Consider the following 23,762-nt stretch of genomic DNA (forward strand, 5'->3'; position numbering starts at 1 on the left):
TCGATCTGTAATCTTCAGAAAGCAATATAATGCAACTGCTCTATCTTGACTGGTCAATTAGCTAGTTGACTGGTGCACGCAGCTTCCAGGTTGTACACTGTATATATGCAAACGTGCGCATTATATTGCGTGTTGAACGCAACCTAGTCCTAGGTACTGTCGCACTGCAATTCTATGTCAGCACACGCACGCATGCGACACCCAGGCCACCAAATAGCTAGGAATGATCGATCAAGCTAGCTTAATCCACCAATTAATTAATAACTAACCACGCGGCATACGTACCAACTTGATAGATTAATTACTATCATCATTTTGGCTGTACTTACACTGTACATATATATGTACACTGTATATGCTAACGTGCGCATTGCGTGTTGCACTCGCACCTACCTACTCCCGCACTGTAATTCCAGCATATCAGCACATGCGATGCGACTGATATACTCCCTCCGTTTTAAAATATAATAAGCAACTTCTTCACCAACATTCTTTTTCTAACTAATCACAACTCTCCACCATTTACTTTTTTCACCTACCTCCACTACTCATCCAATCACAACCCTCCGCTGCTCACTTATATCTACTTTCTTAATAACCATGTCCAACCTTAAAAATTCTTATATTCTGGGACGGAAGGAGTATTATACAGGAATGATCAAGCTATCTACGAGTAGCTAGCTTAGGCTGAATTTGAATGATCAGCTTCTCGGTTTGCATTTTTCATACGCATGTTTTCTAAAATGTAAAAAATAATAATATATATACGCATTTATTTTAAAATTAAATAAATTTATTTTTTAAGTTTGTGATAGCTAATACTTAATCTCTTCTTTCTATAAAGCACAGCTGGAGAAAGGGGCATCAGTCCTAGTTAGTAACCCCCATCAGTTCATCTTCAGTCCCGGGTGAAAAAACCGGGATTAAAAATCCATTTTTACTCCTGGTTGGAGCCAAGCTAGGTCGGGTTGCTATTTTTTTTCCTTCTTTTTTTTCATTGTTTTTAACATTGAATATTGATTTCACTCCATTCCCAAATCGTGAAATCCTCAAATTATCACAGATCACATAATAGGATATCTCCGAATCCTCAAATCGATCATCTCCAAATACATCACAAATTCTAAAAAAAATTACATCACAATTTCTTTAGAAAAAAAATCAAAATTTGTGTGTACGTTCATTCCTGGTACACACTGCTTCGCCCCAAAAGAAAAATCAACGCATATGCATACATGAACAAATATATATTACATTACGATGCTCTCATATTGAGTGAATTGAATTTGCTAGCTGAATATACACTAACAAATAAAATAAGAGTACGTAGTAGTCCGTAATTAAGCAGTGGTGCGGGCGAGCTGTTTGAAGTTGATGGGCTTGGTTAATTGGGCCGGGCCGTCGTGGTAGGCCGCGGCGCTGAGCATGGTGGCCCTCTGCGAGGGGTGGACGCGGTCCCAGAAGGCCCACTTGTCGCGGTCGGCGCAGAGCGTGGAGCCCACCTGGCAGTCCTCCTCCGCGCCCAGCCTCCCGCTCCCGCAGCACGCGGCGTCAACGCTGGTGTACCCGGACGCCGCGGGGTCGGCGAACGCGAGCTGGCCGGCGGCGTGGGCGTCGGCGATGGAGTAGGCGAAGCCGGGAAGGCGCGCGGCGAGGTCGGAGAGGAGGGAGGCGAGGGCGTCGTTGAAGCCGGCGGCGAGGCCGTTGAGGTCGTCGCTGCAGGCGCCGGTGGGGCTCTGCGCTCGCACCAGCGGCACGCAACCGACCAGCCCCACGTTGATGATGCCAAACTTCCTCGCCCCCATCTCGTACAGCTCCTGCATCCATCCATAGATTGATCGATCTGATTAACGTCAACGTACAACGACGACCATGGCGGCGGCGTACAGTACACTGTCAGTGTCAGTGTATACGTACCGTGAGGGCGGCGGAGAATTTGGTGATGAGGGTGGTGTAGAAGGCGGCGACTTCGGCCGGCGTGGCGGAGCGGTTCTGCTGCTGCTGGGCGGTGGCGAAGACGAACATGTCGTTGTTGACGACGCCGAGGAGGAAGAAGGAGCGGGCGAGGTGGGCGGCGACGGCGCGGGTGCCGACCTTGGACACCATGGCCGCCCTCGTCGCCTCCATGCTCCGCAGCTGCGTCGACAGCGGGATGCATTTCCCTGCGTACTGCATATCATATATGCATATGCATTCAAAGTATATATATTCAGCAACTCGATCTCAGCTCACAATTAATGTGCTACGGGATATATATGTATTCTGATCTCTCTCTCTCGAGATGGATATATGTACGTAGAGAGAGGAGTATATATATTACAGTGGAGTCGAGAACGCCGGCTCCTCCGGAAGCAAAGCTGACGCCTCCGGTGAGAGCTTTGATGGCGAGAGTGAGATTGGCTGCAGCTGCAGGCCCCTGCAGCAGCGACAGGTAAGCCGGAGGGCTCTTCTTGAACCCCAGCTTCATTGCTGCATATATCCAACACACACATCGATCACATATGGAATTAGTGCATGGAACCATTAATTAATTAGGCACTAGCTAATATATATACTAATCAATTATGGAGATATATATAGACGACAGATTATACTAGTAATTAAGTATGGGAAGTACCTATGAAGTCGGCGACGTTGTAGCCATTGCTGAAGCGACCGGTAGGCTTGGAGGCAGGGTAGTCGATGCCGTTGTACGGCTTGTTGGCCCTGAACACATCCTTGCCGGGGAGGTAGTTGTTGTTGCCGACGTCCAGCGTCGAGTCACCCAGCACGAACACCGCCGCCACCTGCCGCTGCAGCTGAGCGCCGGCCAGCTGCTGCACTTGGAATAATAATGTTACTATGGATATCATCATCATCATCAGCCACGGACGAACAGTAGCGCTGCTCATCATGTTCTTCATCATTCTATATATCCAAGCTAGCTAGCCTACCAAATTAATTTGTGGGAAATGGTGCCAAGAGATCGAGGCTGCCACGCGTACTTATAGGCGCATATGCAAGCAGCTACTACCTCCGTCCCAAAATAAGTGCAATCGTGGAAATTCGTGTCTAACGTTTGACCGTCCGTCTTATTTAAAAACTTTATGAAATTTTTTTAAAAAATTAGTCACACATAAAGTACTATTCATGTTCTATCATCTAATAGCAATAAAAATAGTAATCATAAAAAATTTTCAAATAAAACGAACGGTCAAACATTGGAGATGAATAGTGCAAAACTGCACTTATTTTGGGACGGAGGGAGTAGCAAACTGGAACTAACTTTTCAACTCTACATACCTACATGCATATAGCTAGCTAGCGTACATATGTTTTTTTTTTTGGAGTACTGTCTACTGTGTTTGGATCAAGTCAAATTCAATTCTTATTGTTAAAACGTAACTGTACCTGCTGATCGATAGCTCCTCCAGTTACGTTGCTAATTAAAAGCACTTAAGAAACACTTGGTGATCTTGAAACAAGTTGGCTGCACGTACGTCACATATACACATAATAATATACACGTGCAGGAGAATGATATATTTAATTATGATCAGAAAGTAAGGGAAATGCATATATGGATGCATATATATCATTTTTTCTCGATGGCTAGATAATGAACTGGACGTACGGGCCCATATGCATGTGATCGCAAAAGAAGAAGAATATATATAAGGAAATATATATAATGCTGACTTGCTGAGCCGGCCGGCTGCGTTTGACACTTTGACTTTTCTTTAGCGTGTGTAAACATAATCCGCCTCTCCAAGAAAATATAAAAGGAAAATTCATACAAATATCGAGCGAATTGAAAAACTGACCAATCGATCGAGGACGATCCCTGCTAGCCTATCTCTATGAAATGATATTTCATCTAACGTTAACGGCCAGGCCGGGTTCGTTGGAGTGTCTGCATCAACGACCCCTTGCTTGCTACTTGCTACGTACTGGCTACTAGGCAACATTTTTTTCCAAAAGAAAAATATAAGCTACGTGGTACTTCCTCCTCCTTTGAATGTAATTAAGGTGATATGGTTTTGTGCAAGATGAACTTTAATAAGTTTGACAGGTTTATATGAAAACGTAACAACATTTTTAACACTAAAAAGTATATTATAAAATTAAATTTAATAATGGATTAAATAAAATTAATTTGATATTATAGGTTTTTTAATAAATTTAGTTATTAAACTTAAAATAAAATCAACGTAACTTACATTCTAAAACGGAAGAGGTATTGTCAAGATTATCATGGATGCATGCGCGTCTGCGGTCTGTGGGGCTGCTTGTTCGATCCAATCCAATCAACGCGACAACACATCCATTTTCAGCACCATGTACACATGCTACAATATATGCGCTAGTGTGGAGTATACCATCATCATATCGTCGTAGATGATGACAATATATGAAGAAATTGTTTCATCCAATAATTCGATGCCCCGACACAATAAAATGTGCCTTTAGCTCCACCATACGAAATGCTTGTCGGCCTCTTGTATGCACAGCAACTTTTTGTTTCTTTCACTGGAAAAAAGGGGGCATATTTGCAGTGGCGGAGCTAAGATAAAATTATAGTGGAGGCTCCTCAGTTTTTTTGGGCCTTCTAGCAATCTCAGACAAAGTCTATTTTAACCCCACGCTGCCTCCGCCACTGCATATTTGTAGTATGCTTGAATAGGTATTACATCCTATATATTGGTAAGTATCTATTTATCGATTATATTGATTTTTGTGTATATAATTATCTCGAATTAAAAACTGGTTCATTATAAGATTTCAGAATCACTAAAATTCTATTGAAGAAAAGGGGTGTAAAACTTTTGATTTTTCAGCGTCGGATGTGCTTTTATGGTCCGTGCTATTGGTGGAGAGAAAATATTTGTGCGCATCAGCCATGTTGTTTTTTTAATTCCACCCAAGTAATATAGAAGTTACATGGTATTACAATTAATGCAATTATATTATTGCCACATTTAAAAGTATTTTGAGAGATTTTTGTCGAAAGTCGTATAGCTAGCAAGTTCCATAGGATTTCCTCCAAGATATGGTGCATGCACATATGCTTGGATCGATAGGAGCTCGTGGATCATATGCGTGCATGGTATACACCGTCCAAATATCCTAGCCGGCCGGCCCAATCCAACATACATGCATGCATGGACATATTATCACATAGTACTAGTACTAGCTAGGTTGGAAGTATTCGCGTGTCGGCGAATATAATGTACGCAACGCACGAGTGAGAGTGCGTGCTCCACATGTCCGTCGTCTCGTCGGTGCCATCTTGTTGCACGCCCCACATGCCAATCCAATCATCACTAGCTTTATTTGCTCTTGCCCGGCCTGCTTCAATTCGGATCGATCAGATATATGGGCCGAATTCTTGGAGCCCAACACACACATCGACATGCCTCTTAAGTGGCGAGCCCACGTTATATGAAAAACTGGCGACCCAGCCAGCCCATCCCAGCCCACAACATCACATCCATCCCTGATCCAACCAAATCAAGCAATGTAATTCCTCCAAGTATCGACTAGACGGCCCAGCCCAAGTCAATAGCCTGTCTTCCTTTCATTCATGTGGTTTTCATCATGGATTTGGTTGAGGTATCCACTTCCCGTGAAGGGGTCAGTCAAAGGCTAACTGAGGGTTATAATATACTCCCTCCGTATTTTAATATATGACGCCGTTGACTTTTTAACCAACGTTTGACCATTCGTCTTATTCAAATTTTTTTATGCAAATATAAAAATACTTATGTCATGCTTAAAGAATATTTGATGATAAATCAAGTCACAATAAAATAAATGATAATTATATAATTTTTTTTAATAAGACGAAAGGTCAAACGTTTGTTAAAAAGTCAACGGCGTCATACATTAAAATACGGAGGGATTACTACGTACTATGTATGAGACTTTAGATGGAGTAGATATACATAGGTAAGCTTGATTCTTATGCTACATAGTTCACAGTCACCTCAAAATGTGTTCAACAACGTTTGTTGTTATTCTAGGAGTGCTTTTTGAGATGCTGGAGGAAAACCATACCGTAAAAAGTTCAAACCATTCAAAGTTCTCCAATGAAGCTAGTTAGTCAAATTATATGAACCAACCCCATTATCATTATCATGAGAACTAGTTGGGTGGCCCGCGCAATTGCGCGGCTAGCACCCACAAAATTATCTAATTTTTCACATGATTCTAATTAAAATTTTATTAAATATCTATCTCGTTGTTTTAGGACTTTCAAAGATCGAACATTATCATCCCCGGGTTTATAATTTTATAATTTTTAAAAGTCACACCCGTTGCTACCCTTACTCCTTTGTCACCCCTTTATTTGTTGTGCGGCTAGCACCCATCCAGAATTATATATTTTTAAGCATGGTTTTATTTAAATTTGTTAAATAGCCATCTAGCCGATCTTAAAAGATTGAATCTTATTATCATCGGGTTAGTTTTTAAAAGTCAATAAGTCGTCACCCCTTACTTTTTTACCACTCATTTATTTGATTGCCCGACCTGTCACAACTTTTATTCATCCTTTTTGAAACTTTCATATTTAGATCTTATAGTTTTTTAGTTCATTGTCTTGTCGATTGACATATTTATATTTTTAGAAGTTACATCAAATGTCGTCATTGTACTGTTCTACAATCCACCCGATGTCTCCTCTTAGTATCGTTGTTTTTTTTCTTTTTAGAAATCCAGTCAAACGTCACGACTGCGCTCCTTGACGGCTTGCCCGCTGCTGTTACTCTTAATCGTCATTGAGATTTTTAAAATTGAATCTAATCATCATTTATATTTTTATTATTTTAAAATGTCCCATCAACCGCTACACCCTATTTATTTATTTATTTACGGCTCACCCGTTATCCCTCCCTCTTTATTGTTATTTACCATTGTTGTGTTACGGGTTGTTCTTTTAATATTTCTTTTTTTATTTTGAACTTTTGTTATTCATAAATCGTATTCTTTCTTAAACTTTTGTTTTTATTTTTCTAATTTCATAATTTATTTTTTAAATTTTAATTAATCACATGTTGTGTCGTATATGGTTTTTTCTTTTCACAGTCTTTATTATTATTATTATTATTATTATTATTATTATTATTATTATTATTATTATTATTATTATTATTATTTCAAATTTAGTTACTTATAAATCATCTGAATTGCTGGTTGTATATTTGGTGATTAAAAATGATCGAATAGATAAAGAGACAGTCGCTTCATTTTTACTGGCAACAAATATATCAAAGTATGTTCTAAATAGTTTTGAAGTGATTAGACTGAAAAAATAATACTTACATGTGCACACGTATATACACGGCTTTCTGCCTACCTAGTTCCTGTTTTGCTTTTTTTTTTCCACTGGAATCAAATAGGTTTAGATGACAGTTTTGGAATTGGATCTCGATTATTCCATCGAGCAGGGCGCTTTGTACTCCTGTATTAGCACTACAACTCTAATTCCTATATTTATATAATTGGTTTTATTATTAGTCTATGTTAAATAATTCTAAGTAGTGTCGAACATCCATCGTCACGTCCAATCTATCGCCAGCATTACTAGCCTATCTGTTGTCAACCTGCCGATGCCGCTGCTCACGTACTACGGTATACAGTAAGGCCTTGCATTCTTGTTGCAGCAGCCCTTTTTCACCCGGAAGGCGATCCGGCCATGGATCATCCACCAAGATTCCTCTAGCAATGGGTTTGATAAGACTGCACCTTAATTCTATTGGTTATTTCAGATTTTGTTTGACGCAGAAATTAAATTGCAAATTCTGGAATCAGGACTACGATTGAGCACATGTATACTCAGGAAATCACATTAACTAAAAGAAATACTCTGGAAAATCAACACATGCTTGAAACTCTGTGATCAGCCAGCTGCAACCACCGTACTTCCCTATCAATCCAAATTCTGACAGAGACTCGTCAACGCTGTATCATGTAGAGCATCTAATTTGGGTATTAGAAATCAGCAAATGAGTATGTTGTTCATTCGATGGGTTAGATAATACTTTCTTTATATATAATCTCGTATTGATTCCAGAACAATCCCATATCCATATGATATCTGTCCACAGCTATGCGTTAACACATATCGATCATTGATTCGGCATCTTGGGTTTGACACTATGTTATTCGGACCAGATCATCCAGGACCATAATTAAGCCTCAATCGCCCAACCAATATCCAATTACAAATCCAATTAACTATTCACCTGATGACCTCAAGTAGTCTTAATGATGCGGACTTAATCAACAACTTCGTGGCAGGCACATCGTTTCAGTTTCATCTTTGTCCTCTCCACTGTTGTTGTGCTGAAAAGAAGGGTCTCTGAATCTGAAACTCTTTTGCCCTGCTTGAATTGACAGCAATTCACAACAGATGAGGAAGGTTAATACCACAAATTTAACACTAGGACAGCAGTCTGGAGAAGATCCATTAACTGAAAAGAGAGAGTTGATATATGATAGTACCTCCAAGCACACAAGGATATTATTCCATCTAGTGGCCGGTGACACTACTAGCTTAGGAGGAAACTAGCAGCACACTTGCATTGACACTAGACTCTGAAAGAGACTTTTGGCAAAATCCGTGATGCAGCATCGATCCCTGTCAATTCCAAAGATTCCTCTAATTCTTCTTTGGATGGTGGCCAACACTCAGGCATTTGGAGCTGTTCAGCCCGTGTGCTAATTAAGCTTCGGAGGCTGTACACGTAATGTGGTCGCTTGTTTGTTGTGTCTGAACATTTTCTTCGTTTGCTAGCTAGCTGCAGTGGGCCAGTGTTGGCAGCACTCACGGGTCACCGAGCTTGCATTGTCATGTAGTAGTAGGTGATCCAAAGTGTACTGACGTCTACTCCTAGATTGCCCTGCTAGAAGCTAATTAAGTGGACTGACAATATAAAAGAGGAGATAATAATTGAATTGAATTGAAATTACTACTACAACTATTGTTTTGTTCTGAAAGGAAAGAGAGAATAAAATTGTTCAGAAAGGAGTAGCAATTATGGGCAAGAAAGGGAAACATGAGCTTACATAAATTACATAGGCTCGTGGCAGTCTGCTGATCGATCGGCTAGCTGGAGATCACGGGCAGCTTTAAGCTATACTACTAATATATGAGTAATTAACCACATACTAGTAATATAGTATCAATTAAAGAATATGAAGTAGGGTAGTAGGAGCAGCATGATGAAATTGATGATGGATGATATGAATATGCATGTCCCCATCACACACGAGTGACTCTCACCATCCATTTCTCAAGCTCTCGATCTCCACCTCGCATTTGCCTCTTCGATAAGCTATAGAGAGGCTATAATATATTGCAGCAGCAGCAGCAGTGGTGGTGGTGGTTTTGGTAGTGGCTGGGAGTACATTTGATTTGAGCCATGGACGACAACGGCGACGTCCATTTCTGCCACAGAGCCACCGCCGTCGTGGCGCTGCTTCTTCTCCACCTTGTCGTCGTCGCCAACGCCGCCGCCCACTCCTGCGATTGGTGCACCCCGCGCCACTCCACCGTCTCCATCCTCCCCACCCCCACGCACGCCGCCCATCTCACCGGCAAGTCATCACCTCAACTACCCACCCTACCTATGGAGTCGATCTACCTACGCATGCATAGTCCGATTCATGCATTATCTAAGCGATCGAGGTTTTCGTGGATGCAGGTGGCGCCTGCGGGTTCGGTGCCGCACCAATGGAGCTCAACGTTGCCGCCGTCACCGCCGACCTCTTCCGCCATGGCCATGCCTGCGGCGCCTGCTACCAGGTAGTTAACCTACTCTGCTTTTCTTTTTCAGTAATCCATTCCATTCACGCATCCTCAGAATCCGTCAAGGTAGCAAGCATGAGGAGGCTGATCGATTCTGCTGCTGGTTAATTTGAGATGCAGTTAAGGTGCAGAGACCGGAGACTGTGCGGGGAGGACGGCGTCAAGGTCGTCGTCGCCGACATGGCGAAGCAGCCGGAGCAGGAGGGGGAGATGAACCGGACAGCCGGCGGCTCGCTGCAGTTTCGCATCACCGAGGACGCCTTCGCGGCCATGGCCAAGCAGGGCGTCTCCGCTCACGAGCTCACGAGGCAGCGCACGCTAGAGGTGGACTTCAGGAGGATACCTTGCGAGTACAGGGAGAGCAGGAGGTTGGCGGTGAGGGTGGAGGAGGCGAGCAGGAACCCGACCCACCTCGCCATCCGCTTCCTGTACCAGGGCGGCCAGACCGACATCGCCGCCGTTGAGATCGCGCAGGCGAACGCTACACCGCCGTCGTCGTCGTACTATTCGTCGTGGAGGTACATGACGCGGCGCGACGGCGCGCCGGGAGTCTGGACGACGTCGCGCGCGCCGGTCGGCCCGCTGCGGCTCCGCGTCGTGGTGACGGCCGGCTCCGGCGGGAAATGGCTGCGTAGCGACGGTGAGGTGCTTCCCGCCGACTGGAGGCCCGGCGAGGTGTACGACACCGGCCTTCGGGTCACCGACGTCGCCGTGCGCTCGTGCAGCCTCTCCTGTGCCATCCAGGACATGGACAGCGATGATGGAGAGGAGGAAGAGCTCAGATGACAATTCGATCGACGTGATGAAGAAGAAGGCGTCCTTATGCAGAGGCGTGGAGGATGGGATTAGTCGGCGGCGGCGGCGGCGAGAGGCTTGGTACGCCACTGCACCGGCGACGCGGATGGGAGGCGGCAGAGAAGGAGGGAGTCAATACGCTTTGGAAGTTACAAAGCCAGGGGCTTTTATGTAAAAGTGAGAAACTGATAACCTCTCATCGCGGACCTGTGAAAAAATGTAGCCACCCATCGGTAGCGCAGCAAACTTGGACCTTCTTGGAAAGGCAAATTTTGCCATTCGACATGGCCACTTCGTGATATTTTTTTTCTATAGGATATAGTAGAAATCGATATTTTGGTAACACACTGTTAAAATGTGAATTTTTAGTGCTAGACACTGTCCCTGCTATTTTGATATTTTCGACTGATAAGAGTAGAGAGAAAACTTTAATAAAGTTCAAACACACTCCTCGCAACCTTGTATTCTTGTTTTCCCCTCTGCCGCTCTCTCTCCCGCCTCCTGCGGCAGAAGGAGAACAACACAGCATTGCAGAGAGATTGATTGGTCCTGATCCTGACAAATGGCTGTTGCGATCTCTTGTGGAGAATTGAGCAATAGTACTATTTACCTGTTGGAAAATGTATCGTCTCAGATTGCTAGTTCGCTTTCGATCAGAAGTGGACCACAACCAATGGGCCGGGCCGGTACGTGCTAGGAAACAGTGGGCCTTGAAATAATTACCGGGCCTTTATTTCAGGCCCATTAGCCGAGCCGAAGCCGAGGAAGAAAGCATCATCATATCTGTCTCCTCCCGAAACCGAGGACGACAAGAGCGCGAGCTCCGGCGATGGGCGGCGGCGGCGGAGGCACGACGTTCACCATCCCGCACAACAAGCGGTGGCACACCGTCGCCGGCAAGGGCCTCTGCGCCGTCATGTGGTTCGTACAATTCCTCCCTCTCCCCAATCCCCTCGCCCATCCCATTTCCCCCCAAATCTGACTGCGACCTTCCCGACCTGCCTCCTCGTCTCCGCTCCTCTCCTCTCCCAGATGAGATCCCTCTCCTCCCCGCGGAGACTTCTCCTCCTAGATTCAACTGTTTGTGCGCTATTTATTCAAGAGGCAGGCAGTTCTAGATTTTTGGATGCCCGACTTGGGGATCTCTCGAATAGGGACCAGTTTACTCATCAGTTATCGTTTGGGCCATGGGACTCATCGCTGTATCAGCTAGATTTCCTCATGAATAATCGATCTTTTCTTTAACTGAAAAACATGATGAGTAAGCATTAGGCACAAAAAGCAAACATTGTGGAAACTGTTTCGCCAGATTCTTGTTTAACAAACATTGAGCTTTAGACAAACAGCAAATTAGGGTAAAAACCTGGTCTGTGAAGAAATGGCTTATACTATCAAACTGATCACCAAATAAGCACTGACAACTGAACACTCAACCACTGATAATTAAGCAATTTTGATGTCAGCACCACCGCCACTGAAAGGATCTACTGGGTACCAGCCTACCTGAATGTCACAACTTCACATCGCAATCTTTGAAGATGCATGACTGTATAGTCCTTAGTTCTTCCGTCCAATCTCTATTATTCAGTCACATATTTTCTTATCTTTTTCTCGATGAAGTCATTTGCAGCCTACTTTTAAGCTTCTGCTCCAACAGCTTACTGTGGCAACATGATTATAGCAATTCATTGTTGAACTTTTTTTTAACAATGTGGGTTTTCAATATTTTTTACATTTATAACCTAATGTGGTGTCTGTACAGGTTTTGGGTTTTCTACAGGGCTAAGCAGGATGGTGCTGTTCTCTTGGTACTATGCTATTTCGATTTACTCCATCTTAAGTTATCTTGATTCATCTATTTTTAATAAATCATACTGCTTTCAGGGTTTGCGTCATCCTTGGGATGGTCATGATGACCATTCTCATGGTCATGGACACGAGCATGAGGTATTAAATCAAAACCATTTTTTCTTTGCTGGCATAATAGCTCATGTTTGAACTCCTTTTTATCAATAAGAAGCCTGTGGTGATTTTGGGTGTGTTTAGTTCACGCCAAAATTGGAAGTTTGGTTGAAATTGGAACGATGTGATGGAAAAGTTGGAAGTTTATGTGTGTAGGAAAGTTTTGATGTGATGGAAAAGTTGAAAGTTTGAAGAAAAAGTTGGGAACTAAACCAGGCCTCCCTTTACCCTTTTCTTTGATTTTGGGAATCGAGAATGTAAAAAGTGCATCAGAATAAATGAGGGAAAATAACTGAAATTCTGGGTTGTTTTGTATCTTACTGCGCTGTAACATTTGTAGGCACCTCTTGACTGCTAATCACAAAAGCACATCTACCGATTGTTTATTTTCATCATCATTTGAATGCCATTGCCAGTTCAGTTACTGGGGATACCAGTTACATGTCGATGTAGTTCAGTTAGGCATGACAGAATTTCATGGAGGTACCAAATGGATCAGATGATGAGCTCATCCTCCCTCCCTCCTGAACTGTAGCAATGCTCCTGTGTTGAGCTGTGAAAAGCAAATCTTGGGTATCAATAGGCCTTTTATGTTTGATGTCCGTTAGCAATGCCTGCCTGACAGTTCCTAGTCCCTAGTGATAACCTGATCCAGAGTCTTTTAATCAGATTAGTAATGGATTTGTATTGTCTCGTGCAGGGTTCATCGTCGCCTCATTAAACCAACTGCTTCTTAGTGGCCGAGGGAGACTCACTGCTTTGGTTGTTGCAATGAAAGCCCTGAAGTTAATAAAGTACAATCTATTAAAACTAAGATGGGTTTTCATGTTGTTTTCAACTGTTTAATGCAAACTGGTTAAGTATTTGCTTTTGAGATAGCTTCAATGGTGGAATGTGTGGCTGGAGAGGAATAAAAGAAATTTCAGGATGATCACCAGCAGGAAGAACGGGTGGTGGCCTTGGTGATTCAGAACATGAATGAAAGAGTGTTTACGATTAATAATTTCATAGGGTAATTCACTCTTTTATGCACGCTGTGAAAGTTGTATAATTCTGGGTTTGTAATCATTTGAAACTGTCATAAACACTTCTTTTTCTTTCCTGCTTAATATAAGAACAGGCAGAGCTCTACAGTTGTTGCTCCAGAGTAGGCAAGTTGATTTCCATTTTCCTATTATAACTAGATGATCAAATTAAAACACCGCAGCATATGCATCAGTTGACGGTCGTCGTCGTTTATGGATATTTGTTCATGGTTACAGCAATAGAAAGAGGAATGGTCGAGCTATATATGACTGAAGCAGGTGGTTTATTTAGAATGTTGCCTGAATTGTTGGCAAAAGTTTTTGGTGCAGTGCTTGGCTGCCTCACTCTCCCACTGATACTCCGCACTGCTGTAACTAACGGCTCGAGGAGGTCTGTTACTAATTGTTATGTACTCTTGGCGTGAATTAAAATCTTGCGATTAAGCAGCAGCTGGAGGGGCTTGTGAATAGTGATGTGTGGCAAGTTGGGTTAGTACTCTAGCTAGCTGGAACTGTGGCTGGGCCTCGAAGCACTCAAGCAAGTAGTGTAAAAGGCCACTTGGCTTGGCTTGTGCTGGAGGAGGCGATCGATGTGTTTCTGCAACCGAGGTCGATGGAGGCAATATTTGCACGCACGCATGGCATGGATGGATGGATCGAGCAATGGAGAGTGTCAGATCAACAGGGCCAGCTATAGTATTATTATGTGCGACGGCCTGAATCTGAATGTCAGCTGTGGCAGGCAGATCGATCAAGTTGGAGTATCTGCATGGATGCTCATCTTGATCACAGTGCTAGCTCAATGCATTGCTAGCCGTTTGCTTACGCTTCAGTACTGGATGGATGTATCGATCGACCAATATACAATTTGACAGCCAGCAGGTGATGTGGCAGGTCGTATATATTTATCGTTGACATCTGCCACAGCCCACGTGTGGGGTACATGCTAGCTGGAAGCCATGTCAGTGGCCAACTAGACACTTTTCAATTTTTACTCATTTTTCCTGTTTTTGTTCAGAGTTAGGGATTTGTGTTCAATTTAAACCGGTGGCGGCCTCCATGACCATGAGCTGATCTAGGTCGTCGACCCGTCTCAGCGACACTCCGCAATGAGGTAAGTACACTGGCCGTGGTGTCCTAGGGCTTGTTTAGGAAAGCTTCTCATAATCTAAAGCTCTCGTAAACATGACCCTAGTATTGGTAGCTTAATTAGGAGGAGTCTCCAGTAAATACACATACTACTACTATATAGCTAGCGATTAAACAAAAGAGACTCTTATGCCCTTTGATGCCTCTTGTTCCATCGGTTGATATATATATAACTGAGAGCTAGCTAGACATGCTTATATATCGACCATAATATTGTGATATTGTCGTCTTGTGTGCTAATGCACCCATCGCCATTGATCGGTCAGTAAATTTCTCTTCTCGTTAATATTGTAGTGCTAAGTTACTGCTAACCAAGCATGCATGCACCATTTTGATAGGCAGGCTAGCTACCCGGGCGTTCCAATTCGATTGGGTGCAGCAGTAGGAGACATATATATTACAGTTAATTATAGTTAGGGTTCCAGTAGCTAGCAGCAGGGTTAGGTAGGTAGTAGCAGATCGATCAGCACGAAGCACAAGCGAAGCATCTGCCCACCCGCCGAGAAATTGCCAGCTGCAGCCTGCATGCCTCGATGGATAGATATACTATTAGCTTTGTAATTTGCTCCTCCTCGCCTCGCGGATCATGTCCTTGTAGCCTTGTCCGATTTAACCAATCATCATTCGCAGATCTCTTTCAATCGTCAAATTATAAACCTATCTATCTATCATTAACCACCCACTCGTGCGCATGCACTGATCACTAGCTCACGCTAGCTAGTATATCTATCTCTTAATTAGTCCCTGTTTATGGAGCTTGAGCTGTAGCTTTCTTCTAAATTTTTCAGCTTTTAGAAGCTCTTCCAAACAGTGACGGAATCTGAAAAATTAACTGGAAGTTAGAAGTTGAGAAATCCATTTGTTTCAAATTCTCACAAGTTAACTGTTTTAATGTATGACACTGTTAGTATTTTAGATACTTTTAATTATTTGTCTTATTTAAAAATTTTATTTAACTATTATTTGTTTTGTTGTGACTTGATTTAATATAAATGGTTTTTTAAGAATAACTTATGTATGCATAAAATTTAAATAGATGGTAAAAAAAATCAACGGTTTCATACATTAAAAAACAGAGGTAGTACTTCTTGAAATCTTAAATTTCCCTCAGTATCTTCATCGGCTGGCCGGGCCTCTCGATATGCATGCTGAGAACTCCTTCATCCCAAACTATAAGGCTCAACCATTCCTATTGCAAAGATTGAAGAAAAATTTAATCACCTTCTTGGTGAGATCACATCGATACTTGCTAGCAATGTGTTAGGCCGTTTTATGGTAGAGGATTTAAAATAAATTAAATTTAAATGATTAAAATGTGATAGTTAATGTATGCATGTAGGCACGTTTTATATTATAAAACATGAAAAAAATAGTTCTGGGAGGGAAGGTGTACGATTAATCGATAGATGCCCACTTTAGTTGTTACCACCAAAAACTAGTTAAATAAAGCACAAACTTGATTTCGGCCACCAGGCATCAGCTAGCTACCCTTCCAAAGCTTCTTCTCTAGTTTGACATTATCTAATATTTTTAGATCTTTCTAAAATAATCATTATATAATTAAGTGTCTTTTCATTTATTTGTGTAAGAAATAAATGGATATTGTTGAATATACAACATGTATACAACTAACCAAGATTAATTTATGTCGGTATAATTCCTTATAACATTTAAAGCGGGATGCAATCTGCGAAACACGAAGCAACGCAACACCCTGATCGATGGAAAATAATTTTAGAGCCATGGAAGTTTTGTTGTATTTGATCTCAACACCTTTTAAATTGGTGATAATTAAACTAAGATAGAGAGAAAAAGTACTGAGTAAGTATACACCAGTGTCGTCGGCTAATAATTAAGTGATGTCTACTAATTGTAACTTATACTAGTACATTGTACAATACACAGTACAACACAATATGATCAGCAATGTACTGGCTAGCTAGAACTGAAGCTTGCATACTATAGTACACAGTATAGGTCTAACGTTTAGTGGCTGCATATGCAGGCAGCTGTCCTGTGTCTGATCTGGCCTTGAGATCTGTCCAGCTTATTAGCTAACTGACGACGCGTTATACAGTAGCTAATCTCCTAGCTTGTTTGTTTGTCTGCGTGCGACCATTGCATGCATGTCTCGCGGATCATGTCCCTCCCTGGCCTGCTGCTAAATTACTAGTGATCGATATATAATTGCTGATCGATCTGCTGCATCGATCGATCATTCATACGCGCATGCACACGCCCGACACAAATGTCCTCTCGAGCGTCGCGACTCTTGTGTTCGTTGCGAAGACAAGAACTACACGCTCAAATATCATATCTTATATATGCGTCGTATTAAGTGGGAACATAGTCTGTACATACAAACTTTACATATACACACTCTGTATACATCAACTAACAAATGTTATCAAAAATCTAAAAAAATATGCATATACTTTCAATTATATTACACCTAAGTGTAAAATCTTATCCTCAAATTCTTTATATTTTAGCCGTAACAGAAAAAAACAAATTTTAATAGTTTATTAAGACTATAAGACTGTCAAAATTTTATCATTTTTTTCTTCCTAAGTACGATGAATTTCAATGAGGCTTTACACGTAGATGTAATACTATTGAAAATGCATTTAAATTTTTTTAAAAATTTTTAGTAATATCTTTTAGTTGATTTGTAAGGTGTGTACACCTATAGGATATGTTCCCTGTTATGCATGTGTCCCTCTACGACACCAACGGTCAATACTAGGATACACAAATACGATACTACTATCACACATCTGTCTGTCTAGCTATCCCTGTGCTGGCCTAGCTAGCCTGCTTGCTGATTGCATTGTATTGCTCCTCTCCTGCATCTCTCCATATGCATGCATGCATGAGTGATGTGATCTACTTTCACTCCTTAAATTATAACCGTGCAACCCAACCCATCCTAATTAACAGACGATGCAATGTAAAACTGATCAAGGCCTTAAGCAAAGCGGCCTAGCTAGCTGGCTTAAATTTCTCTTGACAAGTTACCAATTAAAAAGAGAGAAATATATATATATCGTGATGACAGGAAGCTAGCTAATTAACCTTTTACAACTACTGCATGCAGCTTGCGAGCTTTAGCTCAGTTTTGATCAGGAAATGTACGTTAAGCTTAGCTTGCTCCGCTGTCACCCAATCTCGATCGATCTGATATCTGATTTGTTCAGAACACTATCACACAAATTACAGCTGATTAGTTAAGGGGGAAATTAAATTGAAGTGCAGAGACGACGTGAAGAGAGGTAGAACAGAAACCAAGAATGATCCCTCCACGGTGGCCATCCTGCAATGCCAGTCTGCCACTTGTCTCCTCTGACAATTAACCAGCAAAAACCTCAGATCGATCACCATCCACGCGCATTTCAACTTTCAACTCGCCCCATATCACATGCGTTTTTGTCAGACACCAACCAACCCCTAGCTTAACAAGCTGCTGCTTCACCATTGGTGAGTAGTGTTCGATCTCTTGTTAATTTGTTTATAAAAACCGCGCGCGCCACAGACGCACGCACGCAGGGATCGATGGCGCCCAGCTTCGCACGCTCCATCTCCTTCCCGCTCAGCCCTTCCAGGTCGTCGTCCAAGCACAGCTCTCCACCCGCAACGCCGGGTTACCATGCTCGATCCATCAGCCTCCCATGCCGCTCCCACCCAATCCTCGCCCACCTCCACACCCACATCCGCGCCGTCCGCTCCTGGGCGCACGACCCCACCTCCGTCGCCTCCGGCCTCGCCCACCTCGACGCGCTCCACGCCGCCCTCGGTGAGCTCCTCGACCTCCCCGAGGCCCAGGCCGCCCTCTCCGCCGCCAACGACCGCCTCCTCGACGCCTTCCTCCGCCTCGCCGACGCCCACGGCAGCTTCCAGGAGACCGTCGTCGCGCTCAAGCAGGACGTCGCCGAGGCCCTGGCCGCCATCCGCCGCCGCGACGGCGCGCGCCTCGCCTCCGCGGTGCGCTCGCAGCGCAAGGCCGGGAAGGAGCTCGCCCGCCTCGCCGCCGCCGCGAGGGACGGCGCCAGGCCGTCGCGCCTCGGGCTCGGCGGGAGCGCGGCGGAGGTGGAGGTGACCGGCCTGCTGATGGAGTCGGCCGCGGTCACCGCCGCCGCGTCCGCGACGCTTTTCAACACCGTGGCGTCCATGTCGGCGTCGGCTTCGGCGGCGGCGTGCTCTTGCCGGAAGACGGCGGCGTTGGTGTGCCTGATCAAGAAGACGTCGGCGTCGTCGGAGGAGGAGAAGGAGACGATGGCGCTGGTGGAGAGGCTGGAGGAGCTGGAGGAGTGCATCGATGAGCTCGACAACGGCAGCGACAAGGTGTTCAGGAGCCTTGTGCAGACCAGGGTTGCACTGCTCAACATACACACCCACATCTTCTAATTCATTTGCTACTAGTCGTCGCCGCCATCGTCGCCGTCGATCAATCACACGGCGAGCCGCCTAGCTACCTAGTCGATATGATCGTAGTCAAGTGCAAAGTGCTGTAAATATTCCAAAGTTTTTGTGCAGCTACGTAGTACATGGAAATGTGCTTCATCGCTGTGTATTGCACCTGCATTCTGACACATGTACTGTTTTTGCCCTGTAAAAATGTGTGCGTTTTTACTCAGAATTTTCCACGACAGCTCATGCCGGCTAATTATAGCTCAGTAAGTTGTTGAGATGTTCACTTAATTTAGTGTTTCTGTGATTTACATTGTTCAAAGTATCAAGTGGTTTTGGAAAATGTTGATTCGATATCTCAAAAACAATACGTCCTGGGACGTCGTTTTGTGCGTGTTTCTTGCGCCTGATCGATGAGTATCAAAATTTAATAAAGTATATATGTATATGCTAGCTACTTCATGATACACATGCATGCAAAAAACCTGCTCCGATCGAGGAACTTGCATACGTTCTACTTCATAGTGAATGTGAGCATATATATGTCTAGATTCATTAACATTTAAATGAATATGGACAATGCTAGAAAGTCTTACATTATGAAATGGATAGAGTGCTAGTAGAATTCCCCTTCAAAGTATAAACTATTATGCAGAAGAGTAAATAGCAGTACACAATTTAACTGGGCCAATATATGGATCAATATATGGAGATCGGTAACAGTAACGATGCACATGCAAATTAAGGCCCATCAATATTGTTGGTGGTACCAACTCTTTTACTGAAAGCTATATTCAGGCCGCATATGTAGTTCCCGTAATGTTGGGGGGAGCTATTTATCAACTAGTACTCCTAGTTCAATTGCTAATGGAAACCGACCAGTTACAATGCACTGATATATTGCTAGTCTTATCTATAATTTTGCCATTGCAAATTAAATTCATGAATGGATATAATTGTACATATCACCTCCCCTCCATCCCGGCCTGTTCTGATTTGGCAAGTGATAGTGTTCCTCACCTCTTAGCGTTATTGACCGAATGTTATTTTCGCGAAAGCGTAAAAAGAATTGCACGTCGATATATTAGAAGAAAGCAAGGTTTCAATTACACAACGTAATCGTCCGGATTGCCATTGCTAGGGGACAAGAGAGAAAAAGAATCAAAAACCCAAAAGACCGAAAGAAACCTCTACGACTTTGTAAATGCTGCTCTTATACAACGGGAGGTTTGTGGTGGAAAACTCCACGAAACTCCCGACAGGTCCCCAAACGTCACGGCGCCTGCAATATACCACAGACGGCCCTATTGTAGTATGGAATCCAAAACCACTAAGACCGAAAAAAGAGAGTAGCTGACAACCCTAGAGTTTTGCTCATTCCACAGCTGCAAGGAAACTAGAAGGAGCAAGGAGTCGAAGCCTTGAGAAGATGATCCGATAAACAGACCCTAAATGATAGCCACCAAACCTGAAGAGAGCAACCATGGGAAGGGACGAGGTTTGACGAGCCAGAAGGGGAAAGGACATGGTGCTAAATCTGGCGGGTGAATACACAGTTAAGAGTAAGCAAGCATTATTGTTTGAGAGTTTCTTCTCAGTAATCATATTGTTACTGACATTTATAACTCCAATTTTCTCTAACATACATCTTAATAATTTTTGGTTGGCTTACTTTTACCGACCTGGCAAAAAAAAAAACCTTGGATCAAATCACTTCAAGAGATAATACCCGTCCCATTTACACACCTCCTCAAAGGCCTTGTTTAGATTCCAACTTTTTTTTTTCTTCAAACTTTAAATTTCTTCAAACTTTCCTACACACGTAAACTTTTAACTTTTCCATCTAATTTCTTCAAACTTCTATTTTTAGCGTGGAACTAAACAGAGCCAAAGTATGATGAAACCACTGAGGAGAGGAGGCGTATGGGTGGATGGGGCGATGGGGAGTGAAGAAAAGGACAAAGGAAACGTGCGGCGGGCTTGGTGGGCGATGGAAGAGGACAAAACATGGCATGATGGATATGTTTTGCTGCTCGTACGTACAGTACTACTGACCGTACAAATTAACAAGCAGTTGATTGATGTGTTGCAAATGGGGCGGCGGATCTTGTCGGGCGCTGGCCGACCAACGCTCGCTCGTGTTTGGGCGGCCGATGTCACAGATCGATCGATCCAGGCGCATGGATGGAGCAAACGGAACAGTGCATGCCAAGGTAGCACGTCGCGCGCGTACTCCACTACTCCATATGGTTGGCGACGCCGGCAGGAAAGCTAGCCGGCCGATCGTGAATTGGTCGGTGTCGATACTGGGATATACACTCCACTATAAGTATATACCTTGTCTTTGAAATGCTTAATGCTGCAGCCTGTTGTATGGAATTGAACCTCCGGCCAAGGCACACGCATAGTACATGCTTCTGCTCTAGCCGGCCGGCCGCTTGTTTGTTGCAGCCGACCTGACAATAAGAACCTGTGCATGTTGAAATTAATGTAGCCCGTGTTGTGTGTGTAGTCTGGTTGGGCCGTTTGGTTGGGGAAAGAGCAGCATGTAGCCTCTCTTCCCGATCGAGATGGGAGAAGCAAGCAGGACATACACGTGTACGTTAATCCACGAATCATTGGATGCACGACACCAACGTCCCCGTCCCCGTGCCTCGCGGATCCTGTCTCTCCTCCCAACTCCGATGATTCCACCAACCCAACCGCTCACTCCTCCCGGACACGCGCGCCGCCTCCTCCCTCCTCGACGCCTTCCTCCTCCTCGCCGACGCACATGGCGCCTTCCAGGAGGCCCTCCTCCACCTCAGGCACCACGCCGCCGACGTCCAGGCCGCGCTGCGCAGGCGTGACGCCGCCAGGCTCTCCTCCGCGGTGCGCTCCCAGCGCCAAGCACACAAGGACCTCGCCAGGCTCGCCGCCTCCGTGCGCGGGGCCGCCACCAAGTGGCCGGCGCAGCTGCCGTCCTCCGCCACCGTCGCCGAGGTCGAGGTGTCCGGTGTCCTCGCCGACGCGATGGCCGCTATCGCATCAGCGTCCGCGGCCGTCTTCTCCGCCGTCGAGACCATGTCAACCATGGCCACCGCGGCGGCCGCGTCCACGTGCTCCTCCTCCTCATCATCTTCCAGCAAGACACCACTACTCATCTCGCTAGTGAGGAAGAAGAACAGAAAGTCGGCTGCTGCCGTCCCCGACGAGGAGAAGGAGATGGCGGCGTCGGAGAGAATGGAGGAGCTGGAGGAATGCATGGCGGCAATGGAGAGCGGCAACGACAGGGTGTTCAGGACAATCCTGCACACCAGGGTCGCTCTCCTCAACACGCATGCTACCCTAATTAACTAATTAATTACTCTCTGCATTCCAAGTCCCCAAATTAACCCAATCAAGTGTACATAATGTTACTATTTGAACGAATTGAAGCAAAAGCTCTTGCTCGTTCTATTATCTCCTTCTCTCTGCCAGCGTCAAATATTTCAACTGCGTTACTTACCGTGATGCAAAGCAATAATACGCCTTAATCCTTGCTTGTTTGCAGGGGATCACAAGTTCAGAACCAACTGATTTCGAACATATAGATACAGAGGAATACTCTGTTAGTCTGTTTTGGAACATCTAATCTGTCTTTACGACATGAGCAATTCTATGGTTCTTGAGGAGGTACCAAAAATTTAGTGTAAAATTTGATACCTCATGTTACCTCGTAGTACCTAGATACTAAGAGGTACCAAATTTATAATAGAAAAAGTGGTACCTCATGATACCTCCTCAAGGACCCTCTTACAACATATATTATTGCCAACATTATCGAATGCAATTAAGTTGATTTCGTATCACAACAATAACTACATTATTAAGCTCATGAGCTGGGTGAGTGTCCAGTTCGTGCAGGTCATTTCACAGCGCTAGTCACCACGCTCTATCCATCTAACTAATACGCGTGGCGTGGCTCAGATCTGGATCGACCATTGCAAGGACCCAACCTAATTCACAAATTAAGCATCTTAACAACTCTTTGGTGCATGCTTATGTAAGATTAAATCGTGTCCCACATCTAGATCTCGACCAATAAAATTAATCTTCCCCGCTAATCGACAAGAAGCCCCCGAATATTCGGCACGCAGGGAGAAATGTACGGCTCGTAATGGATTTATTTTTTACATGTCAACTAAGTGGTTATAAAAAAATAAAAAAACTTGACAAAATATATTGATATACAATATATCACGCCACGAATATATAAGTTCAAATTTAAATTCTAGTTGTAATAAAAATAATAAATTTAATTGTGAATATATGTATACTAATTAAAGTTTGATTTGTTATTTTTTATAACTTGTAGAAGTCGAATTTAAACTTACATATTTGTGAGATGACATATTAAATATGATATTTATCTACGCCACGAACATATAAGTTCAAATTTAAATTCTAGTTGTAATAAAAATAATAAATTTAATTGTGAATATATGTATACTAATTAAAGTTTGATTTGTTATTTTTTAGAACTTATAGAAGTCGAATTTAAACTTGCATGTTTGTGATATGACATATTAAATATGAAATTTAACTTGTTAATTTTTTGATTTTTTTATAATCATTTAGTTGACATATAACAAATGAATGGATGCCCACCTACG

The 23,762-nt window shown here is 43.6% G+C and overlaps 5 protein-coding genes and 1 long non-coding RNA gene across 7 annotated transcripts; 4 read left to right on the forward strand and 2 right to left on the reverse strand.

Annotated features, from left to right (window-relative positions):
* Positions 1-1,069: 1,069 nt before the first annotated feature.
* Positions 1,070-2,964, reverse strand: LOC4342108 (GDSL esterase/lipase At5g55050). Its single transcript, XM_015786317.3, has 4 exons — positions 2,618-2,964; positions 2,321-2,469; positions 1,918-2,169; positions 1,070-1,817 (listed from the first exon to the last, which is right to left on the reverse strand). Exons 1-4 carry the CDS (start codon positions 2,904-2,906, stop codon positions 1,341-1,343), a joined length of 1,167 nt encoding a protein of 388 aa, XP_015641803.1. The 5' UTR covers positions 2,907-2,964; the 3' UTR covers positions 1,070-1,340.
* Positions 2,965-8,008: 5,044 nt separating this feature from the next.
* On the reverse strand, positions 8,009-9,264 carry LOC107281185 (uncharacterized). Its single transcript, XR_001546507.3, has 3 exons — positions 9,049-9,264; positions 8,485-8,882; positions 8,009-8,363 (listed from the first exon to the last, which is right to left on the reverse strand). It is a non-coding gene; the product is annotated as an uncharacterized lncRNA (long non-coding RNA).
* LOC4342109 (expansin-like A4) lies at positions 9,263-11,042 on the forward strand. Of its 2 annotated transcripts, none has more exons than XM_015786273.3 (3): positions 9,263-9,579; positions 9,687-9,787; positions 9,905-11,042. In XM_015786273.3, exons 1-3 carry the CDS (start codon positions 9,405-9,407, stop codon positions 10,574-10,576), a joined length of 948 nt encoding a protein of 315 aa, XP_015641759.1. In that variant the 5' UTR covers positions 9,263-9,404; the 3' UTR covers positions 10,577-11,042. The 2 variants fall into 2 exon arrangements, with proteins under 2 accessions (XP_015641759.1, NP_001408860.1); NM_001421931.1 differs by having other exon boundaries at positions 9,364-9,579; positions 9,911-10,959.
* Positions 11,043-11,386: 344 nt separating this feature from the next.
* LOC112939240 (NADH dehydrogenase [ubiquinone] 1 beta subcomplex subunit 2) lies at positions 11,387-13,692 on the forward strand. Its single transcript, XM_026025966.2, has 4 exons — positions 11,387-11,506; positions 12,348-12,393; positions 12,470-12,532; positions 13,248-13,692. Exons 1-4 carry the CDS (start codon positions 11,415-11,417, stop codon positions 13,266-13,268), a joined length of 222 nt encoding a protein of 73 aa, XP_025881751.1. The 5' UTR covers positions 11,387-11,414; the 3' UTR covers positions 13,269-13,692.
* A 4,565-nt stretch (positions 13,693-18,257) lies between these two features.
* On the forward strand, positions 18,258-19,414 carry LOC4342111 (uncharacterized). Its single transcript, XM_015787122.3, has one exon. It carries the CDS (start codon positions 18,274-18,276, stop codon positions 19,123-19,125), a length of 852 nt encoding a protein of 283 aa, XP_015642608.1. The 5' UTR covers positions 18,258-18,273; the 3' UTR covers positions 19,126-19,414.
* A 2,411-nt stretch (positions 19,415-21,825) lies between these two features.
* On the forward strand, positions 21,826-22,569 carry LOC107278206 (uncharacterized; the record flags this gene model as incomplete). The annotated part of the gene is made up of 1 exon (XM_015787350.3): positions 21,826-22,569. A coding segment is annotated over one exon (642 nt), but the record flags the coding sequence as incomplete, so codon positions are not given.
* Between the last annotated feature and the right edge of the window lie 1,193 nt (positions 22,570-23,762).

The sequence above is a fragment of the Oryza sativa genome, chromosome 6, assembly GCF_034140825.1.
Source record: "Oryza sativa Japonica Group chromosome 6, ASM3414082v1".
In the NCBI taxonomy this organism is placed as follows: Eukaryota; Viridiplantae; Streptophyta; class Magnoliopsida; order Poales; family Poaceae; genus Oryza; species Oryza sativa.

What these genes read in the sequence shown, in the direction of transcription:
- LOC4342111 (XM_015787122.3), top strand. Translation starts at nt 18,274, where the DNA reads ATGGCGCCCAGCTTCGCACGCTCCATCTCCTTCCCGCTCAGCCCTTCC.
- LOC4342109 (XM_015786273.3), top strand. Translation starts at nt 9,405, where the DNA reads ATGGACGACAACGGCGACGTCCATTTCTGCCACAGAGCCACCGCCGTC. An exon ending in GCACGCCGCCCATCTCACCG is followed by an intron (nt 9,580 to 9,686) that starts GCAAGTCATCAC and finishes TCGTGGATGCAG; the next exon opens with GTGGCGCCTGCGGGTTCGGT. An exon ending in CCTGCGGCGCCTGCTACCAG is followed by an intron (nt 9,788 to 9,904) that starts GTAGTTAACCTA and finishes GGTTAATTTGAG; the next exon opens with ATGCAGTTAAGGTGCAGAGA.
- LOC112939240 (XM_026025966.2), top strand. Translation starts at nt 11,415, where the DNA reads ATGGGCGGCGGCGGCGGAGGCACGACGTTCACCATCCCGCACAACAAG. An exon ending in GGCCTCTGCGCCGTCATGTG is followed by an intron (nt 11,507 to 12,347) that starts GTTCGTACAATT and finishes GTGTCTGTACAG; the next exon opens with GTTTTGGGTTTTCTACAGGG. An exon ending in AGGATGGTGCTGTTCTCTTG is followed by an intron (nt 12,394 to 12,469) that starts GTACTATGCTAT and finishes TACTGCTTTCAG; the next exon opens with GGTTTGCGTCATCCTTGGGA.
- LOC4342108 (XM_015786317.3), bottom strand. Translation starts at nt 2,906, where the DNA reads ATGATGAAGAACATGATGAGCAGCGCTACTGTTCGTCCGTGGCTGATG. An exon ending in CAACGTCGCCGACTTCATAG is followed by an intron (nt 2,470 to 2,617) that starts GTACTTCCCATA and finishes GGATATATGCAG; the next exon opens with CAATGAAGCTGGGGTTCAAG. An exon ending in AATTCTCCGCCGCCCTCACG is followed by an intron (nt 1,818 to 1,917) that starts GTACGTATACAC and finishes GGATGGATGCAG; the next exon opens with GAGCTGTACGAGATGGGGGC.